The sequence below is a fragment of the Geotrypetes seraphini genome, chromosome 2, assembly GCF_902459505.1.
Source record: "Geotrypetes seraphini chromosome 2, aGeoSer1.1, whole genome shotgun sequence".
Taxonomy (NCBI): Eukaryota; Metazoa; Chordata; class Amphibia; order Gymnophiona; family Dermophiidae; genus Geotrypetes; species Geotrypetes seraphini.
In genome coordinates, this window is record NC_047085.1 from 521,828,515 (window position 1) to 521,855,796 (window position 27,282).

At 43.4% G+C, this 27,282-nt stretch overlaps 1 protein-coding gene across 1 annotated transcript in view; it reads left to right on the forward strand.

Moving 5' to 3' along the window:
• Positions 1 to 25,742, forward strand: part of LOC117354736 (oocyte zinc finger protein XlCOF6-like) — a 38,003-nt gene extending 12,261 nt beyond the window's left edge. Inside the window, exons 2-3 of the mRNA XM_033932677.1 lie at positions 8,036 to 8,162; positions 22,666 to 25,742. Coding sequence (XP_033788568.1) covers positions 8,036 to 8,162; positions 22,666 to 24,929 — 2,391 coding nt within the window. The 3' untranslated portion in view covers positions 24,930 to 25,742. The remainder of the gene's footprint in view (positions 1 to 8,035; positions 8,163 to 22,665) is intronic.
• The last annotated feature ends 1,540 nt before the right edge of the window (positions 25,743 to 27,282 follow it).

The following is a 27,282-nucleotide window of genomic DNA, read 5'->3' on the forward strand; positions in this document are numbered from 1 at the left end:
GGTGTTGGTCACTTCTACACGGCGAATGTCAGAGCTTCCGGCTTTGTCGTGCAGAGATCCTTTTCTCCGTGTCACAGAGTCGGCAGTGATTTTGAGAACTATGCCTTCTTTTCTTCCGAAAGTGGTTTCTTCTTTCCTCATAAACAAGGGAGTTCAGTTGCCGGCCATTGTGCCTTCGGGTTCCACGTCTCAGGTCCATGTTCTGCGGTCTCTGGCTATCTGGCATCATCTTTTGGGATACCTAGGGGCCACTACCGTCTTACGTCTGTTTGTACTGGTGGGCCCTGCGCTTCGGGGTCAGCTTGCTTCCGAGACTTCTATTTCACGTTGGATGTGAACGGCTATTTCCACGGCCTGTGTGGCGGTAAGGAGGAAGCCTCCCCTTAGGGTGGAGGCTCACTCTCCTGAGGAATGGCTTCCTCGTGGGCTGAATCTCACGCGGTCTCGCCTGTGGAGACTTGTTGAAGGCCCCGTGGGCTTCCCTTCATGCCTTTTCCAGGTTTTCCAGGCTTGATGTGGTGGCTACGGGTGATACGGTCTTTGGCGTTTCTGTTCTTGCAGTGGGCTCTTCGGGCCCTCCCTGAGTTTTATGACGGCTTTGATATGTCCCATCCGTTCAGCATCCAGAGAGCTTGTACAAGAATGAAAGATTAGGTTTCTGCTAATCTTCCATCTTGTATAGCTTCTCTGGATGCTGAACACCCGCCCATCTGTTTTTTGTCCGATTCGCAGGTCACCTCTTCAGTACCTGGTAAGCTGGATTTCTGTCTTTGACTAGCCTCACTACATTAAAAAAAAATAATAATAATTCATGCGTATTCCCCTTTGTTGGGTTTAAGAATTGGTGGGGGGTCCCTGGGGGGGGGCCCTTCTGATCTTCAGGCTATGTCCCTGTTCTAGGATTTTCCTGGGTTTTGCAGTTTATGATGTTTGCATTCTCTGTTTATTTCCAGTTGGCCATTGTTGGCCATAGTTTTTGGAATAATACGATATTGAGCAGAATTTAACTGGTAGCGGGAGTTCCCTCTCTCTCTTTTCTTCTGTTTCCTGTTGTCATAGGTCTACCTGGCTTTTCTACTAAATGAAGCAAGACAGGAAGCTCCCGGGCAGGTAGCCCAAAGGGGAGGGATCTTTTAGTTGCCGTGAAGCTAATAGAGATACAAGATCCCAATTGTTCAGCATCCAGAGAAGCTATACAAGAAGGAAGATAAGCAGAGGTAAGAAACCTAATCTTTCATTCTAAGCCATGGACATCATCATAAAAATAGGGGATACGAGACCATCAAGAAATGCAAACTTTGGACCCGAAAATGAACAGGAAAAGTGAAGAATAAAAAGGAAAAAGGATGGGTTGAGACTCTCTACAAGAGAGAGAATTTCTGATGAGAAGAGAAGTTGAAAGATTGAGTGCTCTGAGGTAGGGAGAGGTTTTCAGGGAACTCTGGAATTTTTCTACTGTGGATTCCTCTCTATGATGAGTCGGGAGCGAGTTCCAAAGCTGGAAAGATCTCGTTACTTCTGGTGCCGATGAGTTCTAGTGAGGAGATTTGGGTTACTCGAACGTACGGCTCCAAGGCTGGAACCGGGTATTAATAATCTGTCTAAAAAGAGAGGAAAGTGAGTTTGACCAATCTTTATTGATAGAAGGGCAATTTTTTAAGATGCAGTGAGGAATTGGCAACCAATGAGCATTTCTCAAGAGCGGCATTACATAACATAAACATAATTTTATTCTTCTATACTGCCTTAATCAGGCGATTTCTAGGCGGTTTACACCAAAAAGAGCTGGACAATCAGCAAAATACAGCAAAAAATACAAATATTTGTGAAATAGAATTTCAATAATAAAACTCACTAAGTAATAAACTTATCGAACAAAGTGGTCTTAATTAATTTCCGATGAGTCGGGAGCGAGTTCCATAGCTGGAAAGATCTCGTTACGCCTGGTGCCGATGAGTTTTAGTGAGGAGATTTGGGTTAGAGAATGACACGGGGAAAAATCTGTCCCCGTCACTGCCCTGTCCCCGACCCACCGTCCCCTTCACCGCCCCGTCACCGTCTCCGCAGCATCCATATAAGCCTCAGTACTGCAATATTTAGCTTATTCCTTCCTTATAAATCAAAGTTCTGGCTGCTGAACTAGAGAAAGAGATGTTCAGCTGGCAGGGCTTTGTTTATAAATTTTTATCAACACAACTAATATACTACATTATCCTAAAGCAAAAAAAGAAAATAAATAGAATTTTATTTCTACCTTTGTTGTCTGGTTTTTGTTCTCCTCATCTTCTCATTCAATTCCTTCCATCCACTGTGTCTTCTCTCTGCGTCTTCCATTTGCTATTACTGTGCCTCTCCCTTTACCCCCTCCCCAATTTGTCTGGCACCCATCTTCTTCCCTCCGCTCCCCCATAGTCTGGCATATGACTTCTTCCCTTCCAGCGTCTTCTCCCCACTCTGTCTTCCACAGTTCCCTTCAGGGTCTGTTCCTCTCCACCCTCCTTCTATGTCTGTTCTATTCCTTTCTACCACCATACTTTCCTCCCTTCTTCACCATCTGTTCCTTTCTACCACCTTTCAGCTCCTCTCGTGCAGCCCTCCTTCACCATCTGTTCCTTTCTACCACCCTTCAGCTCCTCTCGTGTAGTCTATCTATCTACCTCCCTCCCTCTTACTTTCGTGGCATGTTACAATGTAATTTGTGCAAGCCGCTGGAGCCTGCGAGCTCGGTCCCCAAACAATCTCGCTTCTGTGTTCCTAGTTTCCCTATTTCTAATATCTCCCCTATGTATCTAATATCTCCCTTATGTATCTAATATCTCCCCTATGTATCTGGTATTGCCCTCCCCCCCCGTGTCCATATACCATCCCCATGGCATGTATGTTCCCTTTATGTCCCTATACCCCCATGCACATAATTTCCCCTCTGTTTCTGTTACCTTCCTGTGTCCAGATTTCCCCTCTCTTCCTCTTCTACACCAATGTGTCTCTTCTCTTCAACCCCATCGAACTTATTTCCCTCTTTCTTCCCTCCCCTGCTTCCAGCATCTGGCTCACCTGCCTGTCCCCCTTGTGTTTTCTTTTTTTTCTTTTTTTATAATTAAAGTATATTCCTAACTCCCCTAAACTGATTTCCATTTATCTTCTTTGCTTTCTTCTTTACGCTCTCATCTATATCTATATATATTGAAAACCCTAACCCCATAAGCATAGTATGAGAAAAATTATATATCGCTGTAAAAGAAATCATTAAAATAAGATGGAGAAGGAGGACATATTTCCCTTACAATGTCGACATATATCCCTACTATAAACAGCAAGGTCCAAAAACACTGTGTGGAGAAAAAAAACAAACGAAAAAAATTAGATGAAAATATAGAACATAGTATATATAATCAAATCAAGCATCTGTGTGAAATAAAAAGAAGAAAACCGAGATTTGATCAGCAATAAAAAAGACGAATCAAAGAAACATATGTATAAGTCATCAAATAAAGAAGGCCGTAGGAAGTGCAAAACTGGTGCAGTCTTCCTCAGCGATCTTCAGTTCTCAGAAAGAAAGGTTAGGCCTGTATCTGGAGTACAACATAAAGTCATCAGGCGGAAGACATGCCCTGTGACTGCAGGCCATCCAAGAAAGACTGAAGTTGTTCTGGGGATTCAAAATGCTGAGTGGAATTGTTAATTGTCACGATCATCCGAGCAGGGTATTGCAGCCCGTATCTTGCTCCCATTGATTTAAGTCGCGCTCTCATTTCCAAAAAGGACTTCCTTTTTCGGGCCGTCGTTTTTGCCAGATCCGGAGCTATTAAGAATTTCTTATCCTCAAATTTCAAATCTGATATGGACTTTGCAGCAGTTAGAATTTGCAGAGCCTGGGGATAGATAGCGCAGTAGTTTTGCAACGATGGGTCTTGGTCTCGTGAAACCTTGTTTTAAGGAAGATGGCGTCCTGTGGGCGCGCTGGAATTGCAGAGGTAAGTCGGATGATAAATGCAGGATTTTCAGCAGTTGGTCTGTAAGAAATTTAACAAGATCTGATCCTTCCGCACATTCTGCTAAGCCGATAATTCTAATATTATTTTGTCGATTGCGATTGGAAAGGTCCTCCAATTCCTGATCCAGTTTTTTAAATCGCTGCTGCACATGTTCCTCAAATTGTGCAGTAGAAAGCGCCGCCATGTCTGCCCTGTTTTCTAGCACCTCAACACGCGTTTTGCAAGATTCAAAGGAGACCGAGAGTGAATTAATTTCCCCACGCATTTCACAAGTTATGTCATATTGTTTTGTTATGAGATCTTTTAGTGCACGAATCTCGTCCAGCACGATATCTGAGGAATCCGAGTGATGTTTACTCACCGACTGCTTTTCCGGTGTCGGAGGATCATGTTTGGATCTTTTTGATCCCGATGTTTGTGCTAGCTGCGATTCTGCTTTATTAGATTTATTCGCTGCCATCTCAGCGATAAAAGGAGATATTTATAAACTCAATCAGTAAAGTTTATCACTTGCTCCGTGTCGATGTTTTAGAATCCAAGGAGGAGAGAAGAGATTATGCAGCCACCTTGTTCTCCAGCTCAATAGCGCCCCGCCTCTATTGATTCTGCCGAAGCAGGTCCTCTCCGTGCTGCAGGAAAATTGGGTCGTCAGATGGAGGGTGCCCCGCCCACTCTGAGGAGGCAGGAGTGGAGACGACTTCGGAATCCCTGCTTGATGATGCTGAGGGCCCACTGGTCGATGAGGATACTGGGCCAAGCCTTCGCAGACAATCTGATCCTGCTGGGCCGGAGGGTGGTCAAGGTTCTCTTTTTGTCTTGGGGAGAGGGCTGCCCTTGGATGCCCCTGCCCCTCGGGCGGTGCTTGTTTGCGTAGCAGTTATGTTACTGTTGCAAGCGCGGGGACACAGACTGCTGCCAGTGTGGACTGGCTCGGTGGTGAGCTGTTTTATTTTATTTATTTATTTTCTCTCAATGGCCTCCTGATAAAGCTGCATCTGGAACTGAAGCGCAGCAATTCGTGCGCTCAGCATTGCGACCTCGAAGGTCTTTTTCCCCGTGGAAACCAGGGTTTTTCAGGTCCTTCCCTGACGGGGTGTTGGAGGGGGGGGGGGTCATGCTGCCCTGTTTCTCTTAAGCGCCAAGGCTACCGCAATGTCCATGAATGGCTGCTGCGGGTTGTCGAATCCCCGGGCCGGATAGATCTGGTACTTCAGTCCCAGTCTCCTTGATGTTGGTTGCCCTGAAGAGGGAGTCAGCCAAATCTCGTCTCTGCAGTCCAGGAGGTTCTTGTGGACTGGAATCGCCACCGCTTGTGTGAAGTACTGGTACTGGTAGTTCAGGCATTGTGGTACTCTGTCTTGGTTACTTGTGGTCCACCCACGTGGATCTTGAGAAAGGCTGCGAGTTTCTGGAGGAACTTGGGGTGAGTCCTCGTTTGTGGGGGTTTTTTGGTTTTTTTTAAATAGTTATTTATTTTTGTGGGTAGTGACTCGGGGCGTGGCTGGAGGCTGGTGTTTTGCTTGTTCCTCTGTTGCTTGGGTGCATGACATGCCGCTGGAATGCGCCATGTTGTTGTGCTTGGCTCCCTCTAAAGGGGGGCATTGGGGGAGTGTTACCCGCTGAGAGAGGAGTGGGTCAGCAGGAAGATTAACTGTTGCTGCTGGTCCCACCCCTGGTGGTTCACAGGTTCATGTGCTGCTCCACTTGACTGGTTGGGTGGCTCCATGTACCCCACCGACATTCTCTGTCCTTCTTGAGAGGGGGGGAGAGCCTGCAGAGAGGCGGCAAGATGCACCCCTTCATCTGTGCCAGTGCTCCTGGATGCGTTTCCCACTGTGCCTGGAGGTAGAGAAAGAGGAGTGATGATGCCTCCTGTGTGGGCTTCTCCTGCTGTACTGCCTATTGTATATTAAACTGTACAGCGCTGCATATGCCTTTCAGTGCTATAGAAATCATAAATGGTAGCAGAGTTCCTTCTGCTGGCTGTGAGCTGTGGAAAAGCAGGTATTTAAAGTGCAGTGAACACTCTTTAGGCTGAGGAGTTTCAAACCCCCACCTATGGGGAGGCGTGGTCTGACATGCCGCATCACTGATGACATCAGCACCATTCTTTGTGAAGAGTTCCCCGGGACTGCCCCTGTTGCCAGGGAGGGAGGAAAAACCTGTGTTGCAATTGGTTGCCAGCGGTTTCCATCATGGCTGCCCAGCTATGAAAAGCTAATGTGAAAGGCAGACTCCTCATTCCCGACATGAGGGGGGAGGGGGGTGGGAGAGGTCTGAACTGCAGACTCTGCAGGACCATAAGAGGGAAAGAAGCATCCAGTTTATTATTTTTTTTTTTCAGTATGTGGGGAGATTGCAGGGAGGAGGGGCAACCCCCTGCCCTGTACAAGCTGTCTCCTGCTGGTGGGAGAGGTCTGCAGGTTCCCCCCCCCCCCCCCCCCCGAGGGAAAGAAGCATGGGAGTTTCTTTCTCCTTAAATTCAGATTGGGAGGAGGGTGGGGCAGAGCCCTCAGGGCTGCAAAAGATTATCAGAGATTTTCCCAAAAACAAGCAGGTAGGACTTACCTTTGGGGCTGGAGGGGGAACCCCGATCGGCTCCCTGAAGAGGCTGGCTGTACGCGGCAGCATGCAGGGACTCATCTCTCAGTCTGGAGGGCGAAAACCCCGATCTTCTGCTTGCAGAGGCTGGCTTTACGCGACAGCATGCAAGTCAGTGCCCTCTTCCTTAGCTGCGTGCACGTGGTGACATGTGCGCACAATGCAAGCAACACGGAAACCTCGAGCGCCGGATCCAATCAGTGGGCGCACAATTCATGAGGATCCAGTGCATTCATCCTTCTCCTGCATCCCAGTCGTTTCTTTAGATGATTCAGGCATCTTCAAGGTGATGAGTAGAAAAGTTGTAATGGAGAGCTGTAGAAAATCCGACCGATGGGAACGGGTGGAAACTAAAGACTGGGGATTAGGGGGAAGCAGGGGGAAATGGGTAGGGCTCGGGCATGCCCAGTGGGGCCCGGGCACTGCACGTGCTCAGAGAAAAAAAAAAAAAAAATCTCTCTGAGCTATTGGAGAGCTTATCCGCAAATTGGGAGCTGTTGGGACAACACCCATATGTGGCTGACTCATCCTGCTCGTCCTAGGAGAATGCTGATTATAGATAGATGGGAATAGGGGAGAATAAAGAAGGAGAAGATGGTGGGAAGGGAAGACATGGCAAAGTAGAGAGATTTTAGGAGGAAGCAGAAAAATGAAGAAAAGTTGAATGCTAAAAGTTAATGCCAAAGATGGTTACAGTGATAGTGAAAGAAAACTGAGTGTGATACACACCAATTTCAAGAGAGTGAAACTACTTTAAAGTATGCTCAGAGAAGGGAAAGTCTGAAGAGAGAGTAATACCCCCTCTTGGGACAAGAGTTTACCATCCAGTCACTGCATATTCAATTGAAATAGTCACGCTCTGAGAACTGGTGATATTATTTTCTCTTATAATTCCAAAATAAACGTTTTTTTTTCTCATGCTGCAACTGATTTCAATATTTATCATTGATAAGAAAATTTTTACGTCGGTGACGCCATGACGCCATCACGTCTCCCTGCACGGAGTCCCTCCCCCTGTCCTCCGGTTTAGAATCTGGAGCGGCGGGCAGCGTTCTCCGTTGTTGGGAGCCATGGTATGTAATTTCATTTGTGCCTTCTCCTCCACTAATAGCCAGTAAGATGTAAAGATTCACCACAACGTATTTCTTTAAGTAGTTATCTGCGTTGTGTGTGTATTACAGATTATCTCACGGAAATTCATAACAGTTTTAAAGAGAACCTAACAGGTTTTACAGCTGGGTCTCCTGAAGCAGATCACGAAACGGGGCCACGTTGGGACCCCACAAGACTATATTTATGAGATAAGTGCATCGTATCAATGTTCCAGTGATAAAAATTGAAATCAGTTGCAGCATGAGAAAAAAACGTTTATTTTGGAACTCTAAATCGTTCGGAGTGTTTCCTCATGTCGCTGAGTGAGTTTCTGGTTTATGTTTCAGAAGCAGGTGACGTTTGAGGACATCACCGTCGTCTTCTCCCAGGAGGAGTGGGAGTATTTAGATGAAGGGCAGAAGGAGCTTCACCGGGAGGTGATGAAGGAGAATTATGAGATCCTGAAGTCTCTAGGTAAGGACTGCATTTTCTGCAGACACAGGGCTGAGTTAATGATTTTCTGTTCCAGTGCAATAAGTGACAGTAGGGCTATTTCCCTTTAGCCGCATGGTTGCAGAAGGAATCCATTCCGGATTTTTCACTCTGCCGCTGGTCTATTTACTGTTCAGTTTAGTGCCCTCTACAGTTTTTTCCTTCTGCACGCATGGATGCAGTTGTGTCTGTTCTGCTTTCCCCATTTTCAATGTAATTTTGTCCCTTTTTCTGACGTCGGAGTGGAAGTTTCAGGCTAGCCAATCGCTGCCTGGTTGTCCGAAAACTTCCTCTCTGACGTCAGAATTGACGTTGGGGGGAAGACTTCTAGGCCGGTCATTGTGCAGTCGCTGTATTTGCCTCGACTGGTCCTGTTGCTGCGGTGGTGGGGAAGCAGGGAGAGAGAAATTAACCACAGATTAACCAAGTCCACAAAAACGTTAATATAATTGAAGAGAGAACTTCTTATTAAATAATAATATTAAATGAAGGAAAAGATCTCAGAATTGCCACTCCAAGGATCATAATGTTATCATTCCTTTAAGGAATTGGGTGTGGATATCTTTCATAGATCTAAAAAACCTTCATGTTATTATTTAAAAAGACTTAATTCATCGTGTTTTTGTAAAATTTCTTTTTTTTTTTTTTTATTCTTTATTTATCATTTTAAAAATTTTAACAAAATCAAAACATTTTGTACAGAAAGATTGTCAGATCGAACACAAAATAATAAGTAAATCATTAACATAATAAGAACAAAATTCAAATCGGACAATCTCAAGTCCTCAATAATTATGTGATCCAAGATATATATAAGAGTGAACTTTTAAGGAAATCAATTATAAATTCTATATAATAAAGAACAGTATCATGTGTCTGACTTGAGGAATTATTCTATTACCAAGTCCAACAATTACTTAGTTGTTATTGTGGTAGTTGTTGTTATACCCTCTTTTTCCAGACGTTTCAGTGTCAGAAAAGCTGTAAGTTGAGATGGCTCGAAAAACACATACTTATTATCTCGATATCTTACTATACATTTACATGGGAAACGTAAAAAGAAAATGCCACCCAGCTGTGTAACTCCTGCTTTCAACAAAAGAAACTGACGTCTACGATTCTGAGTTTCTCTACTAACGTCTGGAAACATTTGAATTTTTAAACCCAGAAACTCCTTACTCTTGTTCCTAAAGAACATTTTCAAAATCCAATCTTTATCCGGCAGCAATGCCACAGATAGTATAAGAGTTGCTGGTTTAACCAAATCTTTATCTGATGTTTCCAAAATTGCTGTCAAATTTTGTTGAAGGTCTTGTATTTCCTGTCTCTTATCCTCCGAATGTTGACCCCTTACGTTCATAGGCAAATAATATACTCGAGTGAGAGGAGGCATTGATTCCTCAGGAATATTAAATATCTCCATGAAGTACCTTTTTATCATCTCTCTCGGGTTTACTGATAAGATTTTAGGAAAATTCAACAGTCGTAGGTTATTAGTCCGATAGTTATTTTCCATAATTTCCAATTTTTTTCTAATACTTTGATTATCATTTATTATTGTAGATTGAACTTGTTTAATCATTTTCACTTCATTTTCAATACCTCCCAATTTTTCTTTGACATTAGAAATTTCCTGTTTATTTTCCTCTATTGTCTGTTTTTGAATTTTTGTAAAATTTCTATGAATGACTTATTTCGTCAAAATTCATCTACTCAATAATTTAAATTTCTAAAATTATAACTTTTCTTTTTCTTTTAAACTTTTTATATCGTATATCCAAGCAGTGCAAATAGCATGTGCAAATAGCAATTATTTTTGTGCAAATTGCAGTTGAAAAATGTGCAAAACAGGCAAAATAACTTATAGCATGGCAATAATAAGCCTTAGATAAGTAAAGCCTTAAAAGAGTACTTATCTTTCTATGTGAGATAAAGCGGGGCGTGAGCAGAATTAATTTCCTGCCGCTTTATCTCACATAGAAAGATAAGTGCTCTTTTAAGGCTTTACTTATCTAAGGTTTATTATTGCCATGCTATAAGTTATTTTACTTCAGTGGGGGAAACAGGCCTTCAGGGATGGTGGCACAGGCCTTTAGGGGTGGGGTGCAGGCCTTCAGGGGGAGGTGCAGACCTTTATGGGGACAGACCTTCAGGGGAGGGGGGCCCTAGTGTAGAAGTACATAGAGGGAGGGAGGGAAGGGAGGTTCAAAGAGATGTGCATATGCCGCATTTTGGGGGGGGGAAGAAATAATGGGTCTGAAAATAGAGGAGAGGGAGAGAGATGATGGACAATGGGATTTAGGGAGGGAAGGAACAGAAAGGGAGAGAAGTTGGACACAAGGGATGGTGTGGAGGGGGATAGAGATACTGGATAGTTGGGAAAAGAAAGGGAGAGAAGATGGACCCTGGGGTGGTGGGGAAGGAGGGAGAGATGCTGGATGAAAGGATAGTTAAGAAAAGGTGGGTCTGTGGATGGAGACGAAAAAAGGAAAGATGCCAGACCTCCGGGGGAGGAAAGGGAAACGGAAGGGGAGGACAGAGATGGCAGATGGATGGTTAGCATGGAGAAAGAAGAAAGAAGGAGACCCTGGCAAGCAAGTTATCAGAAGACAACCAGAGCCTGGGACTAACAAGATTTGAATAATGACCAGACAACAAAAGGTAGAAAAACTAATTATATTTTCTGTTTTGTGATTACAATATGTCAGATTTGAAACGTGTATCCTACCAGAGCTGGTGTTAGACCGCAAACGTGAGTTAGGATTTAACAGAGAGAGGAAAAGTCTTTATTGATTCAGCAGCTCTCCTCAGTGTTGTGCTGTGAGGTGGTGCCACAGGAGACCTCTCGAGTGGTAGACCCTCATGGGGGATCCACACTGCATCCCTCTCCTTTCCCATACATCAGGATATTCGTGATATTGTCCTGGTTCATTGGAAGATGCCGGAGGTGCCTTTTCGGTTTGCGTGCTCCATGGCTCATCTGTATCCCATCCCGGAGGGGAATCAGGATACTTTTAAGTCACCAGTGGTGGACGCGGTGGTCTCAGCTATTGCTAAGCGGCATACGATGCCCGTAGAGGGTGGTTTTGCCTTACGGGACTCTGAGGAGCATAAGTTGGAGACCCTCCTAAAGCAGAATTTTGATGTCTCTGCCTTGGGTGTCCTGGTAGCCATTTGTGGTGGTCTGGTGGCTCGAGCCATGTTTCGGTGGGCCGAGCGTATCCTTGACCGTGAGTCTGATGACTGGTCCTTGGTAGATCAGGAAGTGGCTAAGATTGAGATGGCTGCCACTTACTTCTCAGATGCCCTCTATGACTTGTTGCGGATGTCTGGCAAATCCATGTCTTTCGGTGTGGCCACGCGTCTTACCTTGTAGCTTTGTGCTTGGGCAGCGGATGCAACGTCCAAGACTAAACTCACAAATTTCCTTTTGGGGTTCCTTTTTGTTTGGAGAGGATTTGGATAAGTTGGTTCAGACTCTGACGGAATCTAAAGTGACCCGCCTGCCTGAGGTCCATGCTCGTCCGGTGGCGTGAGTTCCACAGATACCGCCCTGGTCGTAGGACTGCTTCCTTCCCAACCTCTGATTCTTCCTGGGGTTCTTTCTTTCAGTGCATGCAGTCCTTTCGGGGGGCCCGTTGGGGAGCTGTGAGTCCCTCCGCTGGTTCTCCCGTTGCCCGTCCCACTCAATGACTACTTGCAGGCATCCCCTCTGATTCTGGTGGGCACCCATCTGTGCAAGTTCTTTCCACAGTGGGCAGTGATCATGTCCAATCAGTGGGTCTTGGAGGTGATTCGGGACGGTTATGCTCTGGAGTTCGCCCACTCCTTGCCAGATCATTTTCTAGTTTCTCCTTCTCACGTGGCATGGAACTGGCATGGAAGAAGGAGGTTTTTCGCCAGACCCTTCAAAGATTGCTAGATCTCAAAGGAGTGGTTCCAGTACGCCCTCACGAGTGTTGACCAGCAGGCGGTCGCCATAGAGGCATAGTCTGGACTTACCGGTTCCTCTCTGGAGGTTGGCTCGCTGCAGTCTTCGTTGGTGGCTTCAGATCTCCCATCTAGTGCAAAAGGTGAGTCTGGATCAGCCCCAGTGGACGGTGCTTCTCATGGACGCCAGTCTCCTCGACTGGGGAGCTCAGTGTCTGGGTCGCTCTGCGCAGGGCAGTTGGTCCCTGGAGGAGAAGGCTTGGTTGATCAATGTTCTGGAGACCAGAGCCATCCGTGTGGCAGTGTTAGCCTTCCGGTCCCTCTTGACGGGCAAGTCAGTCTGGGTTCTCTTGGACAATGCCACAGCAGTGGCCTATGTCAATTGTCAGGGGGGCATCAAGAGTTCTCTGGTGGCACAGGAGGTCTCATGGTCTGAGCAGAGTCTCATGTTCTGGACATCTCAGTGTCCCACGGTGCTAGATCCTGGAAACTGGTGTCTCAGTTCTGTGGCCTTCCAGTTGATAGTGCAGTCTTGGGGGTCAGCCCCTCATGGACCTGATGGCCATGAGTGTCAATGGAAAAACACCCCGCAACTTCAGTCATGGCAGTGATGGTCAGGCTGAGGGGCTAGATGCTCTGGTTCATCCATGGCCACAGGAGGGTCTTTTGTATGTGTTTCCTCCATGGCCTTTGGTAGGCAGAGTTCTTCTTCACATTGTTCGGCATCCCGGCCTCGTGATCCTGGGCCAGGCCTCCATGGTACACGGATCTGGTTCGTCATCTGGTCTCAGATCCTCTGCCACTGCTTCTCCCTTTTGTCTTACAGCTTGGCTCTTGAAAGGGAACACCTAGGTAAGAAAGCGTATTCAGATAAAGTGATCTCCACTTTTCGGGTTTATTTGTGTGTTTGGTGTCTTTATGAGGAGTGGTGTGCTGCATGTGGAGTGGTCTCTTTTCGCACTTCCTTGCCTAACCTCTTGGAGTTCTTGCAAGTAGGCCTGGACAGGAGCCTGGCTTGATCTTCTCTCCAGGTTCAGCTTGCGGCCTTGTCTGCTTTTCTTGTGTTGCTGGCGGCCAAGTTGCTTAGGCCTCCAGTTCGACCGTCTGTTCCATCTTGGGATCTTAATCTGGTCTTGTCTGTGCTGGTCTCTCCACCCTTTTTGGTGGCTATTACATCTGCTCACCGGGTTTCTCTTGTAGGTCTCCCTTTCTGGAGTTTTCTAGGGAGCGGGTGGTGTTGCGTCGTATTCCTTCTTTTCTACCAAAGGTGGTCTCTTCTTTTCATGTCAATCAGTCAGTGGTCCTCCTGGTGTTGGGTAGTCGGGAGGGGTCTTTCGAACAGAAACAGTTGCGCAAACTGGATGTCTGTCGGGTCCTTTGTTCTAATGTTCATTGGACCCAGGAGTTCAGGAAATTGGATCATCTATTTGTCCTTTGGCGGGTCCTCATAAGGGGTATAGTGCTTCCAAGGCTGCTATTGCACGATGGATTAAGGAGACTATTGCTTCTGCGTATCTTCTTTAGAAAGAGCCTGTTCTGGAATTTCTCAACAGGCTCATTCCACTCGGGATCAGACGGCTTCATGGGCTGAGTCAAAGAACAGCAGCTGTGGCTCGGCTGGCGTAGCTGGCGAGCTGTGGGGACTCTTTCCTGCAGAGGTCCTATCCTATACATTTTCCAAGATCATTCCTGTAACATAGTAATATAGTAGATGACGGCAGATAAAGACCCGAATGGTCCATCCAGTCTGCCCAACCTGATTCAATTTAAATTTTTAAATATTTTTAATTTTTTCTTCTTAGCTATTTCTGGGCAAGCATCCAAAGCTTTACCCGGTACTGTGCTTGGGTTCCAACTGCCGAAATCTCTGTTAAGACTTACTCCAGCCCATCTACACCCTCCCAGCCATTGAAGCCCTCCCCTGCCCATCCTCCACCAAACGGCCATATACTGACACAGACCATGCAAGTCTGCCCAGTACTGGCCTTAGTTCAATATTTAATCTTATTTTTTGATTCTAAATCTTCTGTGTTCATCCCACGCTTCTTTGAACTCAGTCACAGTTTTACTCTCCACCACCTCTCTCGGGAGCGCATTCCAGGCATCCACTACCCTCTCCGTAAAGTAGAATTTCCTAACATTGCCCCTGAATCTACCACCCCTCAACCTCAAATTATGTCCTCTGGTTTTACCATTTTCCTTTCTCTGGAAAAGATTTTGTTCTACCTTAATACCCTTCAAGTATTTGAACGTCTGAATCATATCTCCCCTGTCTCTCCTTTCTTCTAGGGTATACATATTCAGGGCTTCCAGTCTCTCCTCATACGTCTTCTGGTGCAAGCCTCCTATCATTTTCGTCGCTCTCCTCTGGACCACCTCAAGTCTTCTTACGTCCTTCGCCAAATACGGTCTCCAAAACTGAACACAATACTCCAAGTGGGGCCTTACCAATGACCTGTACAGGGGCATCAACACCTTCAGTCGCTATGTACAGACTTAAGAGGATGGGTCAGCAGACTTGATGGGATGATCGAGACCTGCATCGTGTTGGACTTTAAGAATAAATAGGACTTTAAAAATAAATGGGATGCCTATAGGGGATCCCTAAGAGAGTCAATCTGAATAAATAGTCATTAGGTATATACTTAAGAGGAAGGGACAGTAGAGTGGGCAGACTTGATGGGCTATAGCCCTTTTCTGCCATCATCTTCTATGTTTCTATGTTACGTCTCTCTTTATACAGCCCAGCATCCTTCTGGCAGCAGCCACTGCCTTGTCACACTGTTTTTTCGCCTTTAGATCTTCGGACACTATCACCCCAAGGTCCCTCTCTGTTGGTTAGTTGTTTCTCCTGTTTGGAGTAATGTTACTGTTTATGGTTATTTTTTTCTTGGTTCTGCTTGGCTATTCAGCAGACTGAGGTATATAGGGAAGGGTCAGCTATTATGTACCATACCAAATTTTGGTCTCAGTCTCCACCTGTTGGTCATGATGAGATATTACCCATCAGTGAAGAACTGTACTGGTCTACAGGCTAATAGAAAGAAAGAAAATTAGCAGGTAAGAACCTAATTTCTCCTTTTTGGTTTATCACACACTTTCCAGACATTATACAAGTGGTAACAGAAAAATACCGTGTTTCCCCCAAAATAAGACAGTGTCTTATATTAATTTTGGGTCCAAAAAACGCATAATGTTTTTATGGCTGTACACAGAGCGTTGTCATAATGGAAGATGGAACTGTTTGCCCATTTCTCAGTTCGTTCTCTACACGCAAAAGAGATGTTCAGTTCCTCAGATATTTCCCTAAATAGTCACTTGCCTGGGTAGTCACCCACAAAGGAATACCACACGAGGGGGAGAATTTGGCTTGTCGATACCCAGAAGAAGAAAGAGCGAAGCACACCGAGGACATTGACTTGAGACCGAAGCGAAATTTGAAGAAGGGAAAGTCAGCGATCGTAGTAGGGGACTCGATCCTGAAGCATGTGGACAGCCACATAGCAGGAGGGAGAGAGGATCAACTGGTGACCTGCCTCCCGGGAGCGAGAACAAAGGACATCGTGGACAACATTGGAAGGATCCTGGAAGGAGCGGAGACGGAAGAGACCACAGTAATGATCCACATCGGGACGAATGATGTCAGCAGGAGAGACTACAGAAGAAGCACACTCGTAGAACAGTTCAAGATTCTGGGAAGGAAGCTGAAGATGAGGACCCAGAAGATAGCGTTCTCAGAGATCCTACCGGTACCGAGGGCAGATGTGAAAAGGCAAGAGGAACTACAATCAATAAATGCGTGGATGAGGAAATGGTGTGAGGAAGAAGGATTCCACTTCGTGAGGAACTGGACAATGTTCTGGGGCAAGAGCAAGCTCTACAGGAGTGATGGACTACAGCTGAGCGTGGCTGGAACTAGACTTGTAGCAAACAACATCAGGAGAGGACTAGAACAGGCTATAAACTGAGAGGAAGGGGAAAGCCGACAGTCAACCAAGCGTTGACGATTCAGAAGAAGGTATCCCGTGAAGATACTGAGGGGAAACAAGGCTGGGAAAAAACAAGAGACAAATTACAGGAGTCGACTAACCCAGAAGGACAGGTTAGAAAGATTGTAGTAAAAGAGAAGACACTACAGACAGCAGCACAGGGAGAGGAAATGAAGACAACAAAATTCCAGGATCTGAATTGCATATATACTAACTCAAGGAGCCTAAGAAATAAAATGGGGGAATTAGAAGCCATGGCCAATGCAGAGGACATAGACATCATTGGAATCTCTGAAACATGGTGGAATGAGGAAAGCAAATGGAATACAGCACTGCCGGGGTACAAGCTTTATCGCCAAGATAGGTCAGGGCAAAAAGGAGGTGGAATAGCCCTATACATAAAAGAAAGCATACAATTGACAAGAATGGACACAGCAGAGACGACAAACAGGCTGGAATCACTATGGGTTAAAATACCGGGAAGGAAAGGTCCTGAAATAAAGATGGGCCTATACTATCGTCCACCCGGGCAGTCCGGAGATATCGATGAAGAAATGGAAGCTGAGATGAAGCGAGAATGCAAATGCGGTAACACGGTTATTATGGGAGACTTCAACTACCCCGGGATAGACTGGAGTCTTGGAAGATCAAAATGCGCTAGGGAGACAGGATTCCTGGAGGCTACACAAGATTGCTTGTTAGAGAACCAAAGAGAGGAAATGCCACTCTAGATCTAATCCTAAATGGGTTAGCGGGACCTGCAAAGGAAGTAGAGGTAGTGGGACCGTTGGGAAACAGCGATCATAACATGATCAAGTTCAAGGTGGAGGTAGGAATACCGAAAGGGAAGAGAACCATAGCGACAACTTTTAACTTCAGGAAAGGAAACTATGAAGCAATGAGGGAAATGGTAAGGAAGAAACTTAGGAAAACTTCAAAAAAATGGCAAACGGTAGAACATGCCTGGACTTTTTCAAGGACACGGTGAGCGAGGCGCAAAATCTGTATATCCCCAGATTCAGAAATGGGTGCAAAAAGAGTCGAACAAAAGACCCGGCGTGGATAACTAAAATAGTGAAGGAAGCGATAGGCAATAAGAAAAATTCATTCAGAAAATGGATAAAGGACAAAACTGAGGGGAACTGGAATGACACAGGAAGTATCAAAAAGAATGTCACCGTGTGGTTCGAAAAGCCAAAAGAGAGTACGAAGAGAGACTAGCCAAGGAAGCACAAAATTTCAAACCGTTCTTTAGATATGTTAAAGGGAAGCAACCGACTAGGGAGGAGGTGGGACCGCTGGACGACGGAGAAAGGAAGGGAGTGGTGAAGGAGGAAAAAGAAGTTGCAGAAAGACTAAACACGTTCTTTTCATCTGTATTTACAAGCGAAGACACAACCAACATACCGGAACCTGAACAAATCTTCAATGGAAAAGTCAAGAAGAAAAATTAACATCCATGGAAGTGAGTCTTAAAGATGAGCGCAGGCAGATAGAAAAACTAAAAACTGACAAATCCCCTGGGCCGGATGGAATCCAACCAAGGGTTCTGAAGGAACTAAAGGAGGAGATAGCGGAACTATTGCGGCAAATTTGCAACCTATCCCTGAAAACAGGCGTGATCCCGGAGGATTGGAAGATAGCCAACGTTACACCCATTTTTAAAAAGGGATCAAGAGGAGACCCGGGAAACTACAGACCGGTGAGCCTGACCTCGGTTCCGGGGAAAAAGGCGGAAGCACTGATAAAAGAAAGCATCGATGAACATTTTGAAAGAAACGAACTTCTGATAACCAGCCAACATGGTTTCTGCAAGGGGAGATCGTGCCTAACTAACTTATTGCACTTTTTTGAGGGAATTAACAAACGGATGGACAGAGGAGACCCCATAGACATCATATACCTGGACTTCCAAAAAGCCTTTGACAAGGTACCTCATGAACGCCTACTCCGGAAACTGAAGAACCATGGGGTGGACGGAGACATACATAGATGGATCAGAATCTGGTTGGTGGATAGGAAACAGAGGGTAGGAGTGAAGGGCCTCTACTCGGACAGGAGGAGGGTCACGAGTGGGGTCCCGCAGGGCTTGGTGCTCGGGCCGCTGCTATTTAATATATTCATAAATGATCTAGAAACAGGGACGAAGTGTGAGATAATTAAATTCGCGGACGACACCAAACTATTTAGTGGAGCTTGGACTAAAGAGGACTGCAATGAATTGCAGAGCGATTTGAACAAACTAGGGGAATGGGCGACGAGATGGCAGATGAAGTTCAACGTTGGGAAATGTGAAGTATTACATGTTGGAAACAGAAACCCGAGGTACAACTATATGATGGGAGGGATGTTATTGAAGGAGAGTACCCAAGAAAGGGACTTGGGGGTAATGGTGGACAAGACAATGAAGCCGACGGCACAGTGCACAGCGGCCGCTAAGAGAGCGAATAGAATGTTAGATATAATCAAGAAGGGTATTACTACTAGAACAAAAGAAGTTATCCTGCCGTTGTATCGGGCGATGGTGCGTCCGCATCTTGAGTACTGCTTCCAGTATTGGTCGCCGTACCTTAAGAAGGATATGGCGTTACTTGAGAGGGTTCAGAGGAGAGCAACACGTCTGATAAAGGGGATGGAAAACCTTTTATACGCTGAGAGATTGGAAAAACTGGGTCTCTATTCCCTGGAGAAGAGGAGACTTAGAGGGGATATGATAGAGACTTATAAGATCATGAAGGGCATAGAGAGAGTAGAGAGGGACAGATTCTTCAAACTTTCGAAAAAATAAAAGAACAAGAGGGCATTCGGAAAAGTTGAAAGGGGACAGATTCAAAATGAATGCCAGGAAGTTCTTCTTTACCCAACGTGTGGTGGACACCTGAAATGCGCTTCCAGAGGACATAATAGGGCAGAGTACGGTACTGGGGTTCAAGAAAGGATTGGGATAGAAAAGGGGATAGAGGGGTTTAGATAGAGGATTACTGCACAGGTCCTGGACCTGTTGGGCCACCCCGTGAGCACGATGGACCTCAGGTCTGACCCAGCGGAGGCATTTCTTATGTTCTTATGATCGAGTCATTTCGCTTACTCTTTCAACATTCTCTTGGGATTTTTGGTTTTGTTTAAAAAAAATCTTTATTGAGTTTCAGTCGTAATGCAAAGCAATTAAACACACATGTAATATTACAATAAAGCACTTTGAACTAATAAATATACCTAAACAATCATTTTAACCCTCCCAGCCCCTGATTAATAATCCACTACTAATGACCATTTAAAAATCTTCATGTACCCCTCCCCCCTGGATGTGTATCGATCAATCCTTACAATCATTTCTCAATGTTTTATAATTCCCTTGCTGTACAGCCAACATCCGTTCCATTTTAAAAATATGCCATAAAGATTCCCAGTTTTTCCAATTTCTCAAAATTAGTTGAACAGCAACTCCTGTCGTTCTCAAAAGGAATTTATCCTTAAAGATGACCTTTACCCTTTTATATCCGCACTCCATTTAAAAGCATTAAATATCTGACAAAACCTTTATCCTAAACCCATCCCAAGAGACTAAATAATATTCTCATAATAATTTCCACCTTAGACTCCATTATCACACTCTCAATATCCTCAGAACAGTAGTGTTTGAAATAAATTACTCCCCTTTTTATTTTTGAATCCATATCCATTAATATGATAAATGATATGAATTCATATATTAATATAACACTTCAATATAAACTCATAAATCCAATTAAAAACAGTACAAATATTATACTTCCAGCTTATGTCTAACAAATTCTCTATCTTGAACCCATCTCAAAAATTTATATCTAATGACTAAAATTAGTCCCCTATCAAGTTCCTTTAATTATAATATGATCATCAGAATCAAAGCAATACCCTCTAAACAATATTATTGGAAATAAGAAACTCATATTCCTTACTTTAAAATCATATCCCCCCTTTACCTTCCCGAATATTACAGAATTCAATTCTACCCATAATAGAAACTAATTATAGACATTAATACATTTTCTAACCTGAGCCTCAGTTTAACAATTCAATAAAATAATATAATATACAATATGATATTATTTTCTCTATTAACTTCAGAGAATTGAACATGAACTCATAAACAATAATAAATCCATTAGTTTTGACCCATAAAATTTATCTTTCAACCTCTAAATAGACACTTTATATAAATAATCAACTTAAAATAAAATTTAAAATAAAAATAGTGAATAAAATGTCAGAGTTTGGTTTTTTTTTTCCAAAACACGTCACTGCAGGCCATTCTTCAGTACACAATTCCAGTTCCCCTCTCTTCTCATGAGCTCCTGGCATTGTATCACATAACCCCACCTTACATAACTTCAACGTCAAGCCGCTCACATTATGGGGCGTTCCCTCATGCCTGATTTTCCTCCAATCAGCTGATATTAAAGAAGATTGGGAGGATTCCACCCCATAACCGGCAATTTTCAACTGTCAAACACTGTTTTACATTTACACCAAAACTTCCAGTGACGTCATCGGGGTCCCCCCCTCTGTGTGAAAAATTGCTGCAGCTGCAAGGCGTGACCGCAGGGCATGCCCTAAGGGGCACGCCCTGCCCCTTGGGAGCCACGAGGAGTCAGGAGGTGTTGAGAGGGTAGACCATCTTTGGGTAAGATCCAAAAAATTTTTGTGTGAATATATTGATGGGTAAAGGAAAAGCTAAACCCAAAAGCTCCAACCCTGCTGCAGCCGTCCCTGTGGACCACCACTTAATACCAGTGACTCCCTCACAAGTTAACCAAGAGTATGCTTCCGTTCTGGGTGCATCTTTAAGTCCCCTTGAAAGGACTCCACCCCTTCCACCATTATCCGATGATGGGGAGCCTATAGTAACCCCTAGCGAAACTTCTGAGGAACCCCGAAAGTCAATAACTTTATCCAAATTACAACATATGTCATTACCTAAAGCATTCACTTTATTGGATTCAAGGGATGATAATTGGTAAACCTCAGAGGAACCAAAGGATATTACCTTGAAGGATTTGTGGAAAGCTTATTAAGATCAGTTGTTAAACACTCCTCAGATTTCTCAGTCAAAGTTGGAAAGAAGTTGGAGACTTGGTAGATAAAAGATTAATGTTGGTTGAAAGACAGACATCGACCTCTGCAGTTAAGGATGTCTGTGTAATTCATTCAAAACTGGAAATTATGGAGAATTTGTCACGCTCAAGAAATCTCCGATTTGTTAATTTTCCCATGACGCACTCGATATCTCCAGAGATTTTATTACAAAAATATTTGAAAGAGATATTAGGTTTAACAAATTCAGAAACTTTTCTATACAAAATTGTTATAATATACCACAGAAAAAAAAAGTAAAATCAGATCAGGGAAACTTTTAGTTTCTGCTGAGTTCGATTTAACTCACTTCCTGGAAGATTCCCAAGATGTCATTAAAACTAGGGCTACTCTTTTGATGAATTAGATAAAAATTTACTCCTGAAATTATATTTCAAAATCAAAACAACAAAATTCTGTGGTGATACTCTATTGATATTCCCAGATGTGGCTAGAGCTACCCAAATGCGAAGGAAGGAATTTCTTCCCTTAAAACTTAGGGTTTTAGCTCAGGCCGCTAGTTTTTTTAAGTGTATAATCAAAATACAAGAGAAGGAATTTACTTTTTGGGACCCCACACAGCTCAGCAATTGTTAAGTTTTCGTGAACAAGAGAAAGATAAAGGGGTCCTTTTATCAAGCCGCACTAGTGGGGTTAGCGTGTCGGACATTTCATCATGCGCTAACCCCCATTGCGTCTTAAATCCCTACCAAAGCTTGATAAAAGGACCCCAAAGTAAACTAGTTATTCACTGATCTTTAAAAGGAATCCGAGAATAAGAAGCGAAAAACTAAAATGATATAACTTGGGGGAAGATTTCTGTTTTCTAAAGTTGGATTTTTATTTATAATTATAGTTGAATCTTTTCTCAAGATCGATATCTTATTTCCTTTAATTGTATTTGATCTTATGGTGGCTCCCCCCAAATTAATGTGGGCTAGAAAGATTTATATTAGATACTTATATCTTTTCTTTTGATGTATATTTTTATCCTTTACTGTTCTTGAAGAATTGTATGAAAAATTTGATAAATAAAAAGAAAATATATATATTAAAGGGGTTCAAAAAAGGTTAGAACAAGTTTCTGGAGGAAAAGTCCATAAAAAGATTTTTAGTCAGTTAGACTTAGGAGAGCCAAAAACTAGATCTACTCTATGGATCTGCCTGGCATTTGTGACCGGAGGGGCCAGGTTGGACACAGGATGCTGGACTTGATGGAGCTTGGCCTGGACTCAGCATGGATTTTCTTATACCTATGTGGAAAGACCAAAAAAGCACTTTTAAATATTGACTTGAATATGATCACACACTCTTATTTGCATCTCTGGTACTGATCAACTTGGAAATGTTGTTTTCTGAGCAGTGAGTGGGTGGTAAATTTACAAAGGGGTTTTGTATTACTGAACTTGTTCAAAGGTTTTACTCCTACAATAATATATTTTTTGATTTAGGAAAAGATGACCCTAAAAATAATCCCTGGAAGCTCAGTGAGAAGCCTGAAGGAGTAAAGATGTTATCAGAAGGAGAGAAAGAGAACTGGGGAGAGAAGGAAAAAAATCAAAATAAAAAATATTCACCAGGAGAGTCAGCTCTGCTCAAGATCACACAGACAGAGGAAGACCAGACGGACCAGATGAGAGATCAAAGATGTCCTTGTGATATATGTGAGATATTCCTCAGCGATCGTTCAATTCTGAAACCACATCAGAGATCTGATACTGAAGAGAGATCATCTACATGTACGGACTGTGGGGAAACCTCCAGTCAAAAGGGAGAACAGAAAACCTGCTTAACAGAGACACATTTTACATGTTCTGATTGTGGGAAAGATTTCAATGGGAAGAAAGAGCTAATGCAACACAGGAAAAATAATGAAGGAATGAGAATGTGTACAAGTATCGAATATGGGGAAAACCGTATCAATACACGAAGCATTACAAAATACCAGAAAAACAATACAGACAAGAGAACATCTTCATATCCTGTTTGTAAAAAAAATATAAACCAGGACGAGAATTTCACAAAAAAAACAAAATTTCACCCAGGAGAGAGATCAGTTATAAATACTGAATGTGAGAAAAGCTTCAGTGATGGGGAACCATTCACAGATCATAAAAAGGCTGAAACTGGTGAGGAATCAGCCACTTCTACTAAATCAGAAGAAATATTTTGGAGGGTGGAAAATATCCCCGAATATCAGGAAATTCAGAAAAATGGGAGATTATATACTTGTGCTGTCAGTAGTAAAAGCACTTCTTGGAAAAGAAACCACAAAATCCCTGGAGGAACAAAGCCATTTACATGTACTGAGTGTGGTAAAAGCTTTCCTTATAAGAGCGCACTCACAATACACCAGAGAATTCACACAGGAGTGAAGCCATTTTCCTGTTCTGAGTGTGGTAAAAGCTTCAGAACTAAGTCACATCTCCAAATTCACCTGATAATCCGTACAGGTGTGAAGCCATTTACATGTACTGAGTGTGGTAAAAGCTTTCTTTATAAGAGCGAACTCACAATACACCATAGAATCCACACTGGAGTTAAACCATTTACATGTACTGAGTGTGGTAAAAGTTTTCATGATAAGAAAACACTGAGAGGACACAAAAGAATTCACACTGGAGTTAAACCATTTACATGTACTGAGTGTGGTAAAAGCTTTTGTGATAAGCGAACACTCATAGCACACCAGAGAATTCACACTGGAGAGAAACCATTTACATGTACTGAGTGTGGTAAAAGCTGTTTTGATAAGCGAACACTCATAGCACACCAGAGAATTCACAGTGGAGAGAAACCATTTACATGTACTGAGTGTGGTAAAAGCTTTTGTGATAAGCGAACACTCATAGCACACCAGAGAATTCACACTGGAGTGAAACTATTTACATGTACTGAGTGTGGTAAAAGCTTTCTTTATAAGAGCAAACTCACAATACACCATAGAATCCACACTAGAGTTAAACCATTTACATGTACTGAGTGTGGTAAAAGTTTTCATGATAAGAAAACACTGAGAAGACACAAAAGAATTCACACTGCAGTGAAACGATTTACATGTTCTGAGTGTGGTAAAAGCTTTACTGTGAAAGCAAAACTCATAATACACCAGAGAATCCATACAGGAGTGAAGACATTTACATGTACTGAGTGTGGTAAAAGCTTTACTGATAAAGGAAAACTCACAACACACCATAGAATCCACACTGGAGTGAAACAATTTACATGTACTGAGTGTGGTAAAAGCTTTCCTTATAAGAGCGCACTCACAATACACCAGAAAATTCACACAGAAGTGAAGCCATTTTCCTGTTCTGAGTGTGGTAAAAGCTTCAGAACTAAGTCACATCTTCAAATTCACTTGATAACACATACAGGTGTGAAGCCATTTACATGTACTGAGTGTGGTAAAAGCTTTCTTTATAAGAGTGAACTCACAATACACCAGAGAATTCACACAGGCGTGAAGCCATTTTCATGTTCTGAGTGTGGTAAAAAATTTCGTTCTAAGAGTGCACTCACAATACACCAGAGAATTCACACAGGCGTGAAACCATTTTCATGTTCTGAGTGTGGTAAAACATTTCGTTATAAGAGCGCACTCACAGTACACCAGAGAATTCACACAGGAGTGAAACCATTTACATGTACTGAGTGTGGTAAAAGCTTTCATGATAAGACAACACTGAGAAGACACAAGAGAATTCACACTTGAGTAAAACGATTTATATGTACAGAGTGTGGTAAAAGCTTTCGTAATCAGACAACACTCGCAGCACACCAAAGAATTCACACTGGAGAGAAATCATTTACATGTACAGAGTGTGGTAAATGCTTTCGTGATCAGACAACGCTCGCAGCACACCATAGTATTCACACTGGAGTGAAACCATTTACATGTACGGAGTGTGGTAAATGCTTTCGTGATCAGACAATACTCACAGCACACCAAAGAATTCACACTGGAGTGAAACCATTTTCATATTCTTAGTGTTTTAAATGCTTTAGTGAAAAGGGAATATTGGCAGTACACCAGATAACCCAGACAGGAGTGAGATCAAAATGCTGGAAAGAGTTCACTTCTGTTACCACAAAAGAGGTCTCTATCTTACTGAGGAAACATAGAAACCTGATTTCAGATAAAGACCAAATGGCCCACCCAGTCTGCCCATCCACAGTAACAATTACATCTTCCTCTTTCTAAGAGATCCCATGTGCCTATTGCACACCTTATTGAATTCAGACACAATCTCTGTCTTTACCACTTCTTCCGATAGATTGTTTCACGCATTTGCCACCCTTTCTGTAAAAAAGTTTTTTCTTAGATTACTCCTGAGTCTATCACTGCTTTATCATATGCCCTCTAATTGCAGAGCTTCCTTTCACTTGAAAGAGACTCACTTCATGTGCATTTACACCACGTAGGTATTTAATTATTTTCTCTTACCCTTTTGGGTTAACTTTGTGAATCGGATTGAGTCCCTTTTGGGAAAGACCCGATATATAAAGCTAAGGACTGGATTGGATTAAACATAGTAACATAGTAGATGACGGCAGATAAAGACCCGAATGGTCCATCCAGTCTGCCCAACCTGATTCAATTTAAAATTTTTTTTTTTTTTTTTTTTCTTCTTAGCTATTTCTGGGCGAGAATCCAAAGCTTTACCTGGTACTGTGCTTGGGTTCCAACTGCCGAAATCTCTGTTAAGACTTACTCCAGCCCATCTACACCCTCCCAGCCATTGAAGCCCTCCCCTGCCCATCCTCCTCCAAACGGCCATACACAGACACAGATCGTACAAGTCTGCCCAGTAACTGGCCTAGTTCAATCTTTAATATTATTTTCTGATTCTAAATCTTCTGTGTTCATCCCACGCTTCTTTGAACTCAGTCACAGTTTTACTCTCCACCACCTCTCTCGGGAGCGCATTCCAGGCATCCACCACCTTCTTTTTTTTTTTTTTTTTTTTGGTACCCATGTCCTGCATGGTCATATCTCAATACCTAGGAATGTGAGGACGCTCGCCCGGCCTAATGTTTTCTCCTGGGCTAATGGAATGCCAAAGTGGATGACATTAAGTGTTGGCAGTCCTGCAGACTTTTCTACATAGACTCTCTTCCGTATTTTTTCTTTTATTGCTCTAGGGACACCTGAAGCTAGCGTGGTTACCCCACAGGTGATGTCATCGCCTCTTCTGCTAACCATTGGGTCAGTGTGCAATAGGGGCGCTGTGTTACTAGCGTGAGAAGAAGGTGGAGCCCTAGACTGTTCAAAGATCAACAGTGCCTCCCGTATACTTTGTGCTAGTGTAAACTGGTCCTCCAACCGCCCACTAGCCGAGGGCATGAGAGGTGAGGGCGTAATAATTAAACATCTCTATCATATCTCCCCTCTCCCGCCTTTCCTCCGAAGTATACAGAATGAGATCTTTAAGTCTGATCCTATACGCCTTATGATGAAGACCACACACCATTTTAGTAGCCTTCCTCTGGACCAACTCCATCCTTTTTATATATTTTTGAAGGTGTGGCCTCCAGAATTGTACTCAATATCCTAAATGAGGTCTCACCAAAGTCTTATACAGGGGCATCAATACCTCCTTTTTCCTACTGGCCATACCTCTCCCTATGCACCCTGGCATCCTTCTAGCTTTCACCATCATCTTTTCAACCTGTTTGGCTACCTTAAGATCATCACCTACAATCACACCCAAGTCCTGCTCTTTACTCTGATCGTTCAGATGATGGTCTTACCTCAACTGGACTATTACAACTCCGCCTATCTTGGCATCAACACCACTCTTATCCACAAACAGTAGCTGATCCAGAACACAGTTGTTAGACTGATCTACATATTATAGAAATGTGATTCAATCACAACCTTCATCAGGCAACTACTCTGGCTCCCAATATCATCCCGAATAATTGTCAAAACGTCATGTATCCTACACCAGAATCTGTACGGAAACTCAACAGCCCCTCTCATCCAACTATTCTCCACTGTTTGGTTGACATCAAGAAGAATCCTTAACAGAATCCAACTAAACCTGCCATCCACAAAATACCTC